This window comes from Muntiacus reevesi, chromosome 14, assembly GCF_963930625.1.
Source record: "Muntiacus reevesi chromosome 14, mMunRee1.1, whole genome shotgun sequence".
Lineage (NCBI taxonomy): Eukaryota > Metazoa > Chordata > Mammalia > Artiodactyla > Cervidae > Muntiacus > Muntiacus reevesi.
In genome coordinates, this window is record NC_089262.1 from 61325903 (window position 1) to 61340233 (window position 14331).

Consider the following 14331-nt stretch of genomic DNA (forward strand, 5'->3'; position numbering starts at 1 on the left):
CACACCATGTGGATCATGTTAAGGAACTTATATTTTATGCTAGACACAATGGGAAACAAGCCACTTGCATGTACTGAGTAAGGAAGTGACATGATCCAGTTAACCTTTTACAAGGAAGACTTTGGCAGCTATGTTTCCACACTGTTTGAGGTGGGGTGAGGTCAGTGGTATAAGTAGCAGGTGGAAAGCTATTTCCAGGCCAATACCTAAAAGTCTACCTCATTCTTTCATCATTTCTTGGGGAGGAAGGGGGAGCTAGGGGAGGGAGCGATTCTATTAAGACCATCAGCAAAGGAATGAAAAATCTAGCAACATGCCTAAGAAGAAATAAAGCCCGTCTCAAGTAGGCTGAGACTTCGACGCTAAGCATAAGCCGACTTTGCAAAGTCAGAGATCATGTCTAAGCGGGAAGATTCAGTATCGCCCATTTTCTTACGGAGTATCATCTCCCGCCTAATCTTTAACCTCCCATCTGTTGAGAACTCTGTCCTAAGGAGTTCTGAAGGCAGGCTTTAATATTTAAAGCGGAAGTGGCGTTTTAGAGAAATCCAGACTGAGGGGCAAGTAACCACCCCAGCTACCTGCTGTTAGGGGCGGGAGGAAGTTGGGCGTTCCGTGCGTGCGTTCTGCCAACAGGAAGTCACGGTGTGGAGGAAGCCCGGGTTGGGCTGGGTGCAGTCCGCTGCTGCGTGCGGGCGGTGGTCTCCGTGGCCGCCCCAGCGCGTGGAGGCGGAGCCGAGGCGGGGCGCTGATCGCGAGGCCTGCCCCACCCGCCTGGAGGCGGAGCACAGTCAGCTGACTCTCGGACTCGCTGGCTGCTCGCACCCTCCCCGGGACCCCGGACGGGAAGTCAGGAGCCGAGGCGGCGGCCGGTGCTCACGGGGCGGGCCCCGGTAGAGAGCAGCTGAGCAGCCATGGAGCAACGCGGGCTGGGGAGGCTGCGGCTACCCGGGCTGCTGGCGCTGCTGGCGCTGCTGGCGGCGCGGACTCCGCGCGTCTCTGCTTCGCGGGACCTGAATCTTTGGCCCCTGCCTCTCTCTGTGAAGACGACCCCGCGTTTGCTGTACCTGTCGCCCGGAAGCTTCTTCTTCGGGCACAGCCCCACTTCCAAGGCCGGCCCCTCCTGCGCAGTCCTGCAGGAAGCGTTTCGGCGGTGAGCGCTCCCGACGGGCGGCCGGGGAGGGGACCCGGAGACCCCGGGACGGGGAGGGACGGCCCACCCTGGGACGCAGCGCAGGCGCGGGGCCCGAGAGGAGGAGCACCTGAGAGCCTCTTAGCACCTGCACGGCCATCCAGCCTCGCCGACGCTCTTGCCCCTATTTGACAGGTGAACCGGCCAGTGACCAGACCCAAGTCACGGGTCTAGGAGAGAGCAAAGCCGGCTTGGAGCAGCAGGGACGGAAACGCAAGCCCTCCCCTGACCTCCCCTCCCCTCCCGCACCCCGCCTCCTAAGGGACCTCCTGGGTGCTGGGGAACCCGTTTGGGTGCAGGATATTGAGCGGAAGGAGTAGCGTGCTCAGAGTTTGTGGCCATTGTTCGCCTGGGAGAACGGAGTGGATGGAGGGTTAATGGCAGTTTATCTGGAGGGAGTTCGAAGAGGAAGATGGGTTCTTCAAGTTTGCGGGCTAGGGGTTTCCCAAAGTGGCTTGTCATTTACAGGCAATCTCTCCTCCCCCGATCTGGTAACAGTTCAGGTGGCAGAAAGTCCTTAGGTTGAAGCATTGTCAAAAACTCCGTTCCCTTCCCAGCTCTCTGTTCCAGGCAAAGTGTTGGATATGTTCACCTACTCTGGTCTGGTCACTGCACTGCAGAGCCTGCTTCTCGCTTTGTTTGCCAGAAGCACTTATGTGCTTGCTCTCCCAGGTTCCTGTTTCGATCCTTAGCGCTTCTCAGCCCTCCAGCCTCAGGTCTGTAACCCCATTGGCCGCAGGGAGAATTGTGTAGTAGGGAGGCAGCCCACAGTGCTAGTTTTTTTCCTTTCTTTCTTTTGAAAATTGATGTCTAGTTGATTTGGGGTGTGTGTGTGGGGGTGCTTCCCTGGTGGCTCAGCTGTAAAGAATCTGCCTGCCAATGCAGGAGACACAAGAGACATGGGTTCCATCCCTGCCTGGGTGGGGAAGATCCCCTGGGGGAGGAAGTGGCAACGCAGGGCAGCATTCTTGCCTGGACGATCCCCGTGGACAGAGGAGCCTGGCGGGCTACAGCCCGTGGGTCACAGAGGGCGGACCTGACTACTGGCTGAGCAGCAGTAAGAGCTGATATGCGGCTTTGTACCCCGGAGCTGGCTTTGCAAACTACCCGCGTGCGAGGCGGACCGCCCTTGGGGCGCTGTCTCAAGAAGCCTCAGGCTTCGACCTGTCCTCAAGGCGCCTGAAGGAGTCTGGCTTGGTGCTCACTGTACAGGTCCTTTCCTCCCTCAGATCTTGGTCCTTGTTCCCTGAGGTCATTAGAGCTTAACTGCGCTTGCAGGACCCCAAGCAGCTGGGAGGTAAGTGCAGGACGAGTCAGATCAGCAGCTGCTGACCCCAGCTCGGCCTCACGCTTAGGCTTAGGCCAAAGAGACTCACGGAGTCGATGGCAGAGGTGGTTTCTTCTCCTTCCGTTGTGAACCACTGAATAAGACGAGGGACAGTGTTACTCTCAGTTTAGATGCATAATCTAATAAGTCTTTGGTGTTGAATCTGCCATCAGGTCAGAATGGCTAGAGTCTGGGTGAAGAGGTAACATGAAGGTGGTTGATTGCCTGCCTTGGGACACTGAGAAGGAAAAAGTACCTGAAGGCCATTTAATGGAAGATCATGACTTGGGAATCTTTTAAACATAAGCACACCTTATTTGCTCTGGGACTCAGTTCGTAAAACTGGAGTTTCCTTCTGTGCCATACTGCTAGTAAAACAAGGACACGGTGATCAGCTGAATGGTGTGAGTCTGGCAAGAAAGCGTGGATGATGTCAGGCAACCATGGTTAAATAACCAGAACTTGAACAAGCTGTGAGATGATTTCAGAAACAAGGCTTGGCATCCTAAGGGAGTGTAGGTAGTGATCTGAGGACTTTGCCTAACTAATTTGTGCCCTGTGTGGGAAGCAGCTATTAATTATACCCTGCATGCTAGGAAGCAGGGCATAAAACATTAACCATTATGGCTGAGACTTGAAAGCATTCAGGAGAGTGTTCTAGGAACCGAGGAGGGGCCTTTACTACTTCAGAGTAAACGCATGATGGAGTTGAAAAGCTTTAGAGATGATGGGTGTTCTAGAATCTTGAGGCCATGGAGAACAGGTAAAACCGAGGCCCCAGTGTGCTGAGATCCTCAAGGCTCCCGTCTCCTGAGGAGCCCACTCCATCAACCCCTGCTTTGAAACAGTATGCATTTTGCAGGCAGAGTTCTGTCTGTCTGGTATGTGGCTGCTCCTTAGCATTTACAGCAAGATCACATGCCAGTTTTTTTTTTAACCTTTTCCCCTCCTTAGTTAACCAAAACTTTAGTTTCAGTTCCTGACAAGCTCAAATGGGCTTCCCTGGTGGCTCAGATGGCAAAGAATCTGCCTGCAATGCAGGAGACCCATGTTCAATCCCTGGGTCAGGAAGACCCCCTGGAGAAGGGAGTGGCTGCCCACTCAAGTGTCCTTTCCTGGAGAATTCCATGGACAGAGGAGCCAGGCGGGCTACCGTCTATGGGGTCACAAAGAGTTGGAGACGATGGAGCTATTGACTGTTTCACACACACCTTGGATACCACTGTGTCAGATCCCTTTGGGTTTTCTGTTAAGAGTTTTAATATCCAGGGCCAAGCTTTTCCTTATTTAGGACAAGCCAACACCTGACTCAAATCTTAAAGCTGCCAACAGCTTTAATATCCCTTTAAATTTTTGTTTAAGTTATGCTAATGTATACATAAGAGTGCTATGTACTCAGTGTGTCTGACTCGTAGCCCCATGGGCTATAGCCCTCCAGGCGCTTCTGCCCATAGAATTTTATAGTCAAGAATACTGGAGTAGCTTGTCACTTCCTGCTCCAGGGGATCTTCCCAGTGCAGGGGTGGAACCACCATTTCTGTGTCTCCTTCACTGGCAGCTGGATTCTTTACCAATAGTGCCAACGGGGAAGCCCTAGGATGCTGTGTTAACCATTTTTAGCTATACAGTTTAGTGATCTTTATTTCCTTTTGAATCTGTCAGAATTTTTCGATAGGGACTTCCCTGGTGGTCCAGGGGCTTAGACTTCCTGGATGCTCCCAATGCAGGGACCCTGGTTCAATCCTCAGTAAGGGAAGTAGATCCCACGTGCCAGAACTAAGGCTCAACCCCACCAAGTAAAGAAATAATGTATTTTTAAATTATAAGAAGATTTTCCTAAGCTAATGATTTCCCCCAGTACCTTCATCTGTTTCACTGTCTCACTGGTTAACTTCCAAGTTCATCAGAACTTTCCCATCTCTCCTTACTTCCCTGGAAAAACAGAAGACAGTCTTATGAATAAGTAGCTTATACAGCCTTCTGACTTTTCAAACTCTGTTACAAGTCTTAGGCTTTGAAGACTATGTGATCTTTTTATCTTCTAGCACCTTCAAATGTTTATTTCCTACCCTCTTCCTCTGACATTCAGGTACCAGCAGAATGTAAATTGTCCAGGCCCTAGTGAGGATTCTTTGGTGTTGTTAGCTGGATACTTCTGTTGGAAGGTAACTGAGCCCCGACTCAGTGTGGTGTGAGCAGAAAGAAAAGCTGTCATCTCAGACGTTGTGGTTGTTCAGTTGCCAAGCTGCGTCCAACTCTCTGCGACCCCGTGGAGGCAGCACGCCAGACCTCTGTGCCTCACCATCTTCCGAAGTTTGCCCAAGTTCACATCCACTGTATTGGTGATTCCATCCTGCCATCTCATCCTATGACATGCGCTTCTGCCCTCAATCTTTCCCAGCATCAGGGACTTTTCCAGGGTGTCAGCTGTTCACATCAGGTGACCAGAATACTGGAGCTTCATCTTCAGCATCAGTCCTTCCAGTGAACAGTCAGAGTTGATCTCCCTTAGGATTGGCTGGTTTGATCTCCTTGCTGTCCAAGGGACTCTTAGGAGTCTTCTTTAGCACTGTAGTTTGGAGGCATCAATTCTTTGGTGCTCTGCCTTCTTTACAGTCCAGCTCTCACAACCATCCATGACCACTGGGAAGACCACAGCCTTGACTGTACAGACCTTTGTCCACAGAGTAATGTCTCTGCTTTTCAACACACTTGTCTAGATTTGTCATAGCTTTCCTGCCAAGAAACAAATATCTTCCAATTTCATGGCTACAGGCAGCATGCACAGTGATTTTAGAGCCCAAGAAGAGGAAATCTGTCACTGACTTCCACCTTTTCCCCCTCTATTTTCCATGAAGTAAGGGGCCAGTAGCTCATTTGGTAAAGAATCAGCCTGCAAACCTGGAGTCCTGGATTCAATCCTTGGGTTGGGAAGATCCTCTGGAGACGGAAATGGTAACCCACTTCTGTATTCTTGCCAGGAGAATCCCATGACATAGGAGCCTGGCAGGCCACAGTCCATGGGGTCGCAAGAGTCAGACATGACTTAGCGTCTAAACCCACACCTAATTGGGCCAGATGCCATGATCTTAGTCTTTTTAATAGTTAGTTTTAAGGAAGCTCTTTTTTTCCCCTCCTTCACCCTCATCAGGAGGCTCTTCAGTTTTTCTTCACTTTCTACCATTAGAGTGCCATCATCCATATGTCTACAGTTCTCCCGCCTGTCTTGAATCCAGCTGATAACTCATCCAGTCCAGCATTTCTCATGATGTGCCTAGTGTACAGTTAAAACAAACAGGGTGACAGCAGACAGCCCTGTCTACTCGTTTCTCAATCTTGAACCATTCGGTCGTTGGTGGCTCAGACAGTAAAGAATCTCACACATTGGGAAGTCCAAACACCGGCAGGATTTCAGGGCTAGTTGGCTACGTGGCTCGACAGTATCATTAGGAAATCTGTATTCTTGTCATCTCTGACCTGCTTTCTTTGGTGTGGCTGCCACTTGTGTAGGTGTCACCTCGGAGAGGAAGCTTCCTCCCATCTCTGCCCCATCACTGGTCAGAATGGGCTTGCACACCCAGGATTATTGGTTAGATTACTTTTATAATGGGGACCTCATAAGAGTCACTTTGGGGTCATGGCCCAGGCAACTTTTAAAATCACACTCTCAGAGATTCTGATTCTGAAGGTGAAAGTGAAAGTCACTAGGTTGTATCTGATTCTTTGTGACCCCGTGGACCATACAATCCATGAAATTCTCCAGGCCAGAATAGTGGAGTGGGTGCCTTCCCTTCTCCAGGGGTCTTCCCTACCCAGGGATGGAGCCCAGGTCCCACATTGCTGGCAGATTCTTTGCCAGATGAGCCAACAGGGAAGCCCTGGACATTAGTACCTGTTTGCAAAATGCTCCCCAGGTGATTCTGATGTGCAGCTTGAGGTGGGAGCTTCTAGTTGGACTCATAGCAGGTAGCAGGGGTTTGAGGAGTCAACGACATCACCCACTACCACGTATGTATTTAAAACTTAGCTTGTGTTGTTCAGTCCCAGTCGTGTGAGACTTTGTGACGCTATGGACTGCAGCACATCAGGCTCCTCTGTCCTTCATTATCTCCCGGAATTTGCTCAAATTTATGCCCATTGAGTCCCTGATGCTATCTAATCATCTCATCCTCTGTCACCCCCTTCTTCTTTTGTCTTCAGTAAAACATGGCTACAGTGCTAATCGACTACACCAGATCCCACTCTAGTATGGCAGAAAGTGAAAAGCAATAAAGAGTCTCTTGATGAGGGTTAAAAAAGACGGGGAAAAGGCTGGCTTAAAACTCAACATTCAAAAAGCTAAGATCATGGCATCCAGTCACATCACTTCATGGCAAAAAGGGAAACAATGGAAACAGTGAAAGTTTTCATTTTCTTGGGCTCCAAAATCATTGCAGACAGTGACTGCAGCCAGGAAATTAAAAGACCCTTGCTTCTTGGAAGGAAAGCTATGATAAACCTAGACAGTGTATTAAAAAGCACAGACATCACTTTGCTGACAAAGATCCACATAGTCAAAACTATAGTTTTTCCAGTAGTCCCGTATGGATGTGAGAGTTGGACCATAAAGAGATCTGAGCACTGAAAAACTGATGCTTTCAAATAGTGGTGCTAGGGAAGACTCTGGAGAGTCCCTTGAACTGCAGGGCGATCAAACCAGTCAATCCTAGAGGAAATCAACCCTGAATATTCATTGGAAGGACTGGTACTGAAGTTCTAATACTTGGGCCACCTGATGTGAAGAGCTGACTCTGGAAAAGACCCCGATGCTGGGGAAGATTAGGGCAGGAAGAGAAAGGGAGGACAGAGGATGAGATGGCTGGATGGCATCACCGACTCAATGGACAAGAGTTTGAGCAAGCTCTGGGAGATACTGAAAGACAGGGAAGCCTGGTGTGATACACCTCAAGGAGTCACAAAGAGTCAGACCCGACTTAGCAAATGAACAATGGTTTAAAAATTTGTTTGAATTTCTCTCTCACACAGATATTATGACTATATTTTTGGTTTCTACAAGTGGCATCATGGCTATAAGAAAATTCCAAGTGAAATGGAGTTACAGAAACTTGAAGTCTTAGTTACCATGGACCCACAATGTGACAATTTCCCCAACATCACTTCGGATGAGTCTTGTGAGTACCTATGTCATGGGAATGGATTGTATACAAAACTGCTTGTTACAGACTTGAGTAACAGAAGCTGACTCTACTCCATGAACTATTGTGAGCTCTTAACCAGTGAGTTTATAATTATTATTTTTTAAAAAAACCATTAGGGAACTTCCCTGGCGGTTCAGTAGTTGAGACTCTGTACTTCCACTGCAGGGAGCACAGGCTTGATCCTTGGATGGGAACCAGAGTCCCACATGCTGTACTTATGGCAATAATAAAAAACTAAATAATTACCATTAAAGTCTGATAGCAAAACTAAAACATAATCATTGCAGGAAATCTTTAAGTACAGTAAGTCAAGAGGAGGAATTAAATTATTCGTAATCCCAGCACTCAAGAGTTAACCTCGGTTACTTACATATTTTTTTTGCAGAGTAATGCATTTGAATATTTTACATAGACATAAATAAAAGCATAAGATAAAGGGCATGAAAAAGGGGTCTAATTCTCTGCATGTGGTTTTTCTGTTTTTCATTTTCCATGTGGTATGCTAAGTTGCTTCAGTCGTGTCTGACTCTTTGAGACCCCATGGACTATAGCCTGCCAGGCTCCGTTGTCCGTGGGATTTCCCAGGCAAGAACACAGGAATGGTTTGCCATTTCTTTCTCCAGGGAATCTTCATGACCCAGGGATTGAGCCTCTATCTCTCATGTCTCCTGCATTGACATGCAGGTTCTTTACCAATAGGATGACCTAGGAAGCCTCTTTTTTGCCTACAAACATGAATTTCAATAAATATTTTTCAATGACAGCATTTTTAGTGGCTGAATAATGTTCTACCAACTGTATGGATGTGCCAAAACTCACTTGGATTATCCCTTAATTTTGGACATCTAGATAGTTTATTTTGAAATCAAGTCTGTGCTTATAGGCATGATTTTTCTTTCTTTTTTCTTTGGGGCACAGTATGTGGGATCTTAGTTCCCTGACCAAGAATTGAACCTGTGCCCCTTGCAGTGGAAGCACAGAATCTTACACTGGGCTAAGGCAAAGCCCTGGCATTATTATTATAAACATAATAAGGTTGAAACATAGATAATGCAGAAGTGAGAGGGATGAAGTTTTTCACTTTGATTTATATTTATGTTGTATTATATTTACATTCTGTCTTCATGTATATTGATTGAAAATATAATCAACATTTAGCTACATGATTTTTTTGTTTACATAAAATATTATTCTCCAAGGCTTTTCCTAACTTGTTGTAGGAAGAATAAGTGGATGGGCAGACCTTTATCATAGCATGTACTGACTGGAAATTATGTGGAATTGTACCACGGAATCAAAGAAGAGCAATGGGTGATTTAGGATTAGTGCAGAAAGAGCAGACTGGTGAGTCAGGTGTAAAAATAGAAAGGAAAATGCATATCTTAGAGAAAAGAGTAATCCCTTTGTTCTCAGACTGCCTCACAGACAGTTAAAATACATCTCTTCATCCTTTTAATTAGACTAGAGGTGAGATTTCTTGATGCCTTGATACATCTTTTTGCAAAATAACTTCATTTCTCTTTATTCTGTGGCTGTTCTTAGAAGAGAAGTAGGATGGTTTGCCCACATTAGTCATGTGAGTTGACAGCACTGAGACACTTGATGAAATTAGATTTTGCAATCTGAATTGAGAAATGATCAGCAAGTTACCAAGGAATCTTTGCTCACCAGCAGTACAATGACATACTGTAAAATCCAAACGACGGAATATGTAGAGGCTGGGGAGTTACAGTCGGCCTTGCATTCAGTTTTGCAAACCCCTTTTTTCTGAATGGGAGACTTCTGGAGATAAGCTAACCATGAAATTTTCTGGTTAAAGGATAAACTAGTTTTAAACTAGTTGATGATGATGATAAAAATAACACACAAATGGAAATAATAAAATAGCAACCATTGTCCAAGGGTACAAGGAAATCTTGGAGAAACTGACGAGTGTTAACAGCAGCATCAAGTAAAATAAAATAGGCATCCCCTCAGAACCAGATGTAGACTAATTTCTACCATAGAGAAGTAATTACGTACATCAAGAATGTTCCTGTGGTTTGTCTGCCACAGTGAATGTTTATAAGCAAAACGAAATGTTCATCACTAGATAATAGCTGCATGTATCTTGTCAGTTGACACTGGAGAATACTCTTCAACAATTGAGAATAAACCAGTGGAGTTACAGGCCTTCTCTAGTGGTCCAGTGTTTAAGACTCTGCCTGCCAACACAGAGGACACGCGTTCGACCCCTGATCTGGGAAGATCCCATACGCTGAGGAGCAACTAAACCCAACAGCCACAACGACTGCGTCCCTGTGCCGCAACGACTGAAGCCTGCAGGCCTAGAGCCTGTGATCTGCAACAAGGGAAACGACCACAGTGAGGAACCCACGCACTGCAACTCGAGAGGCGTCCCCACTCACTGCAACTAGAGAAAGCCCACACACAGCTGTGAAGACCCAGTGCAGCATACGTCGGGAAATGAAATACTTAAAAAACAACTGGAGATAGAACAGACGTGGAGAACTTGCCAAGATAAGTCGCTGAGTTGGACAAAGGAAGATGCATCATAACGTGTACAGGAGGGTACCATTTATATACCGACACGATACAAGAAGGTGCTCAGAAAGCAGTATTCTGTTTATTGTCACGTGGATATACAGGTGCCCGGAAAAGACCTGCTGTTTCCTCTAAGGGAAGTAGGGAGTTCAGTGGGCATCTCAAAGGGCTTTAGTCTTACCTATAACATTTTTTTATTTTAAGAAGAGGAATCCATTGCTGTTATTTGCATGTATACCCATCAAAACAGTGAGGTGCAAAAAGTATAGAAAGGAATAATTGAAAGAAAGAAGCCTTCATCCCACCTCAGGGAGCTTATCAGTGTTAAGACTAAGAATTTGGCTTTGAAATAAAAATTCTGTAGCTTATCTGTCCATATATTTAGGAAACACAATCTCCTCCTTACTGCTTTATATATGTGGTTTTTGAATTGGGTTTGAATCAATCCTTTACAATATCAGCCAGGTCTGAGCTGTTGGAAAATAATTGGCATCAGGTGTATGCCACATGTTAATGGTTTTAGATAAGTCTGTGTCCTGACTGATTCCAGGAGATCTCAGAACTGGAATGTGGCAAAAACTGGCTTTTAAACAGTGACCAGTGAAATGGTGAGTTCTATTCAGGTAACTTAAACTAAGGATTTAATAGAGGAGTGGAATCATGATTAGACTGTGGTCATAATAGCAATACCATTCTTAGCCTGGCGTTTAGCTAACTCACGACTGTTCGTCTGATGGAGAGGCTTCCTTGTCAGAAGATTGTCACCTGATTGTTGGCTGTTGACAGAGCTGTTTTCCCTATGTGTACCAGCTGTTACCCAGCACCCTGGGTGGTGGTGGTGCAGGGTGATGATGAAGCAGAGATGCCAGTTAAGTCATGAGCCTGCAGCCCTCGCGTGTCCTCCTGCTGCAGCATCTTCATGCCTTTAGCTTTCAGCCTCTGTGCTTCCTGGTGCTTCACTTGCTCTGGGGATGAGTCCACGGAAACTTCTCTGAAGCCTGAGATGAGCTGGGGCAACCTCTAGCTGCAGGGCTGCGCTTGGTTGCAGCTCGGCATGGGGGATCTTAGTTCCCAACCGAAGACTGAACTCCATCCCCCGCATTAGAAGGCAGATTCTGGACCACCAGCAAGGTCCCAGCAAGTGAGTGTGAAGGAAGATTCGGGACAATGGTAGGGGTGTGGAGGTCCAGGGCAAGTGGGGGGTACAGCGGGGGAGCGGCCGGAGCAGAGAACACTCTGGTCTTACAGAGCGCAAGACTGAAAGCAGAGGCTCCATCAGGGGATGAGGGGCACTGAGGAGCTTGCCCTTTTGACTTAAACTCTCAGCCTAAGTAAGCCCCTGCTCTGTAGAGGGCTAGCGGGAGAGAACTGTCCAGTAAGGGAGAATGAGGAATGAGGGTGGGGCCACCAGCTTCCTGACCTGAGCTCCTGGGCTGGCTGGAGTGAGGAGAGGATGAGTCCAGAGCCCAGCAAGTGCGAAGCGGGAAGAGTTCAGCCTGGGGCTTGTGGAGTTTAAGGAAGAGCCGTCAGGGTTTCCGGGGCTTCCCTGCAGCTCAGCTGGTAAAGAATTCACCTATAGTGCAGGAGACCCCGGTTCGATCCCTGGGTCGGGATGATCCCCCGGAGAAGGGGGGATAGGCTCCCCACTCCAGTATTCTTGGGCTTCCCTTGTGGCTTAACTGGTAAAGAATCCCCAAGAAATGTGGGAGACCTGGGTTCGATCCCCGGGTTGGGAAGATCTCCTGGAGACAGGAAAGGCTGCCCACTCCAGTATTCTGGCCTGGAGAATCCATGGTCAGAGAATTCCATGGGGTCGCAAAGAGTCGGACAGGACTGAGCAACTTTGACTTTTCACGGGACTTCCACATGAGGATATACAGAAGGCAGTTGGAGAAACAGGTTTAGAGCTCAGAAGAAAGGAATTATCCAGAAATAGCAATGGTATGTTTTGGGAAATGTACTATGTATCACTGAGGGATTAAAAGCAAACATTTTTTTCTTCCGGTTTTACTGAGACATGACTGACAGCACCGTGTAAGTCTAGGTGTACAGCGTTATGATCTGACTTACTTACATCGGGAGATGATTATCACAGGAAGTTAGTGCACGTCCATCTCACATAGATACAAAATTAAAGAAAGAAAAACAGGTTTTTCTTGATGAAAACTCTTATGATTTACTCTGAACAACGTTCACATGTAGCATCCCGCCGTGCTAACTGTGTTCATCATGGTGTACATTACGTCCCTTGTGTTTATTTATCTTATAACCAGAAGTTAGTACCTTTTGCCTGCCTTTGTCCAGTTACCACCCGCCTCTGGTAACCAAGAGTCTGATCCCTCTCTCTTGAGCTTGCTTGTTTTTGAAGTACAGTTACCTTACAACACTGTGTTAATTCCCCTTACACAACATGGTGATTCAGTACTTCCATACATTTTTACACATAAGCCTAGCTCATGACTGTTCTTCTGAGGAAAGGCTACCTTGTCAGAAGACTGTCACCTGATGACTAGCTGTGGAGAGATCTGTTTTCCCAGGTGTCACCAGCTGTCACGCGACACCCTGAGTGGTGGTGGCCGTGGTCAGTGATGATGAAGCAGAGAACTTCTTCTTTCCTGGTTTTTTGAGGTGTAATTGACATAACATTATATTAGTTTCAGGTTTACAACATAATGATTTGATATTTGTATATAATGTAAAATGTCACCATCTGTCACCATACAAGAAACATTTTTTTCTTGTTTCCAATACAGATAATTTACTTGTGAAAGGACCAGTGGCTACGCTCACTGCCAACAGAGTTTGGGGAGTATTACGAGGTAAGTTTTATGTAGTTTCATTGTTATTTTCTAGTAAGGAAATAGTTTCAGTTGCCACTTTGGGAAATCAAGCATATTAATAGTAAAACTTTGCTTCCTGGGGGCCCTTTGTAGAATGATTTGTTGGGTATTTCCAAAATAATTTCCATTAAGTACTGTGTATACCACTTAATGAAAGATCATTTGACCTTTTAAAAATGTTTGAAGGTTATCGCATTCATAATGCTGCAATTCCTTGATATTCTTCATGTGTAATATTTAGAGTTATAAATGGCCCTGATGTGCTCCAATTAGATTTGGTTTTATCATCCGTCACCTTTTATCACCTTCAGTAGCAAGCATGTCGTTTCTTCATTTTATTTATTTATTCAACAGTATACTCATATTTTTTTTCTGAACCAGTCTATTAGTGCAGAAGCAGAAAAGCAAAGAGGAAAATCATGTTCCCAATAAAACATGTCCACCTTTCCTTGTGTGGTGATATTTTCTGCTTGATATGAGAAGATGCTCATGACCTCAGTGCAGCATAAATGCATGTGCCGTGGCATTTGAGAGTCCTTATCGACTCAGCTTGGTTCTTCTCTGGTGTCTCCTTTCAGGAGTGGAGTTGTGCTTGATCTCATTGTCCATTTTCAGCTGAATCCACTGGGCAATTGGACGATTCTTCTGTTTCTTGGCCAGGAATCGTTTGATCCTGGGAGTCTCAGGAAGAGAAGTTCAGGAACAGAGTCAACCACACACACCATGATGACCTAGAAAAGAAGAGAACCCTTCCCCCCTTTTAAATTCCTGTGAATTTAGAAATATAAGAAGTTTGCAGGAACGTGTGAAAAGATAAAAATATACTCTGAGTGATTGGAGGCAGTGAGCAGAGAAGAACCTTAAAAGCTTTTCCTGTGACTTTTAGTCTGAACTTCAAAGTTCAGGGGTTGGGACATTTACTTTTGCTGTTCAAAAGCTGCTTTAACCTCTTCATTTGAAAGGATAAGATTTTGTGTTACTGGCTTCCAGATTACTATGGTTTTGAAAAAGGAGAAGAATAATTTTCTTTAATGTGAGCTAGCCAGCCAAAGTTATAGTAATTAAAAGGAGAAAAGGCTTTGGATTTGACTCTGGTTGAGTGTTATCTTAATGATTGTTAATGCTGTGTTTTATAGTCATAATAATAATGGTATGATTGTGATCTTATTCAAAATAATGACAGGAAGATAGCTACTTACCGCAAATGTAACTACAGATATTATCATCTAG

At 46.0% G+C, this 14331-nt stretch overlaps 2 protein-coding genes across 2 annotated transcripts in view; one reads left to right on the forward strand and one right to left on the reverse strand.

Moving 5' to 3' along the window:
* The window catches only part of LOC136146351 (beta-hexosaminidase subunit beta-like), a 43281-nt gene extending 42563 nt beyond the window's left edge, over positions 1-718 (reverse strand). The window contains exon 1 of the mRNA XM_065905201.1: positions 582-718. The gene's annotated coding sequence lies outside the window, so the exon portion shown is untranslated. The remainder of the gene's footprint in view (positions 1-581) is intronic.
* Positions 719-770: 52 nt separating this feature from the next.
* LOC136146352 (beta-hexosaminidase subunit beta-like) overlaps positions 771-14331 on the forward strand; it is a 32190-nt gene continuing 18629 nt past the window's right edge. Inside the window, exons 1-3 of the mRNA XM_065905203.1 lie at positions 771-1153; positions 7545-7690; positions 13015-13080. Of these exons, the coding sequence (XP_065761275.1) occupies positions 915-1153; positions 7545-7690; positions 13015-13080 (451 nt within the window). The 5' untranslated portion in view covers positions 771-914. The remainder of the gene's footprint in view (positions 1154-7544; positions 7691-13014; positions 13081-14331) is intronic.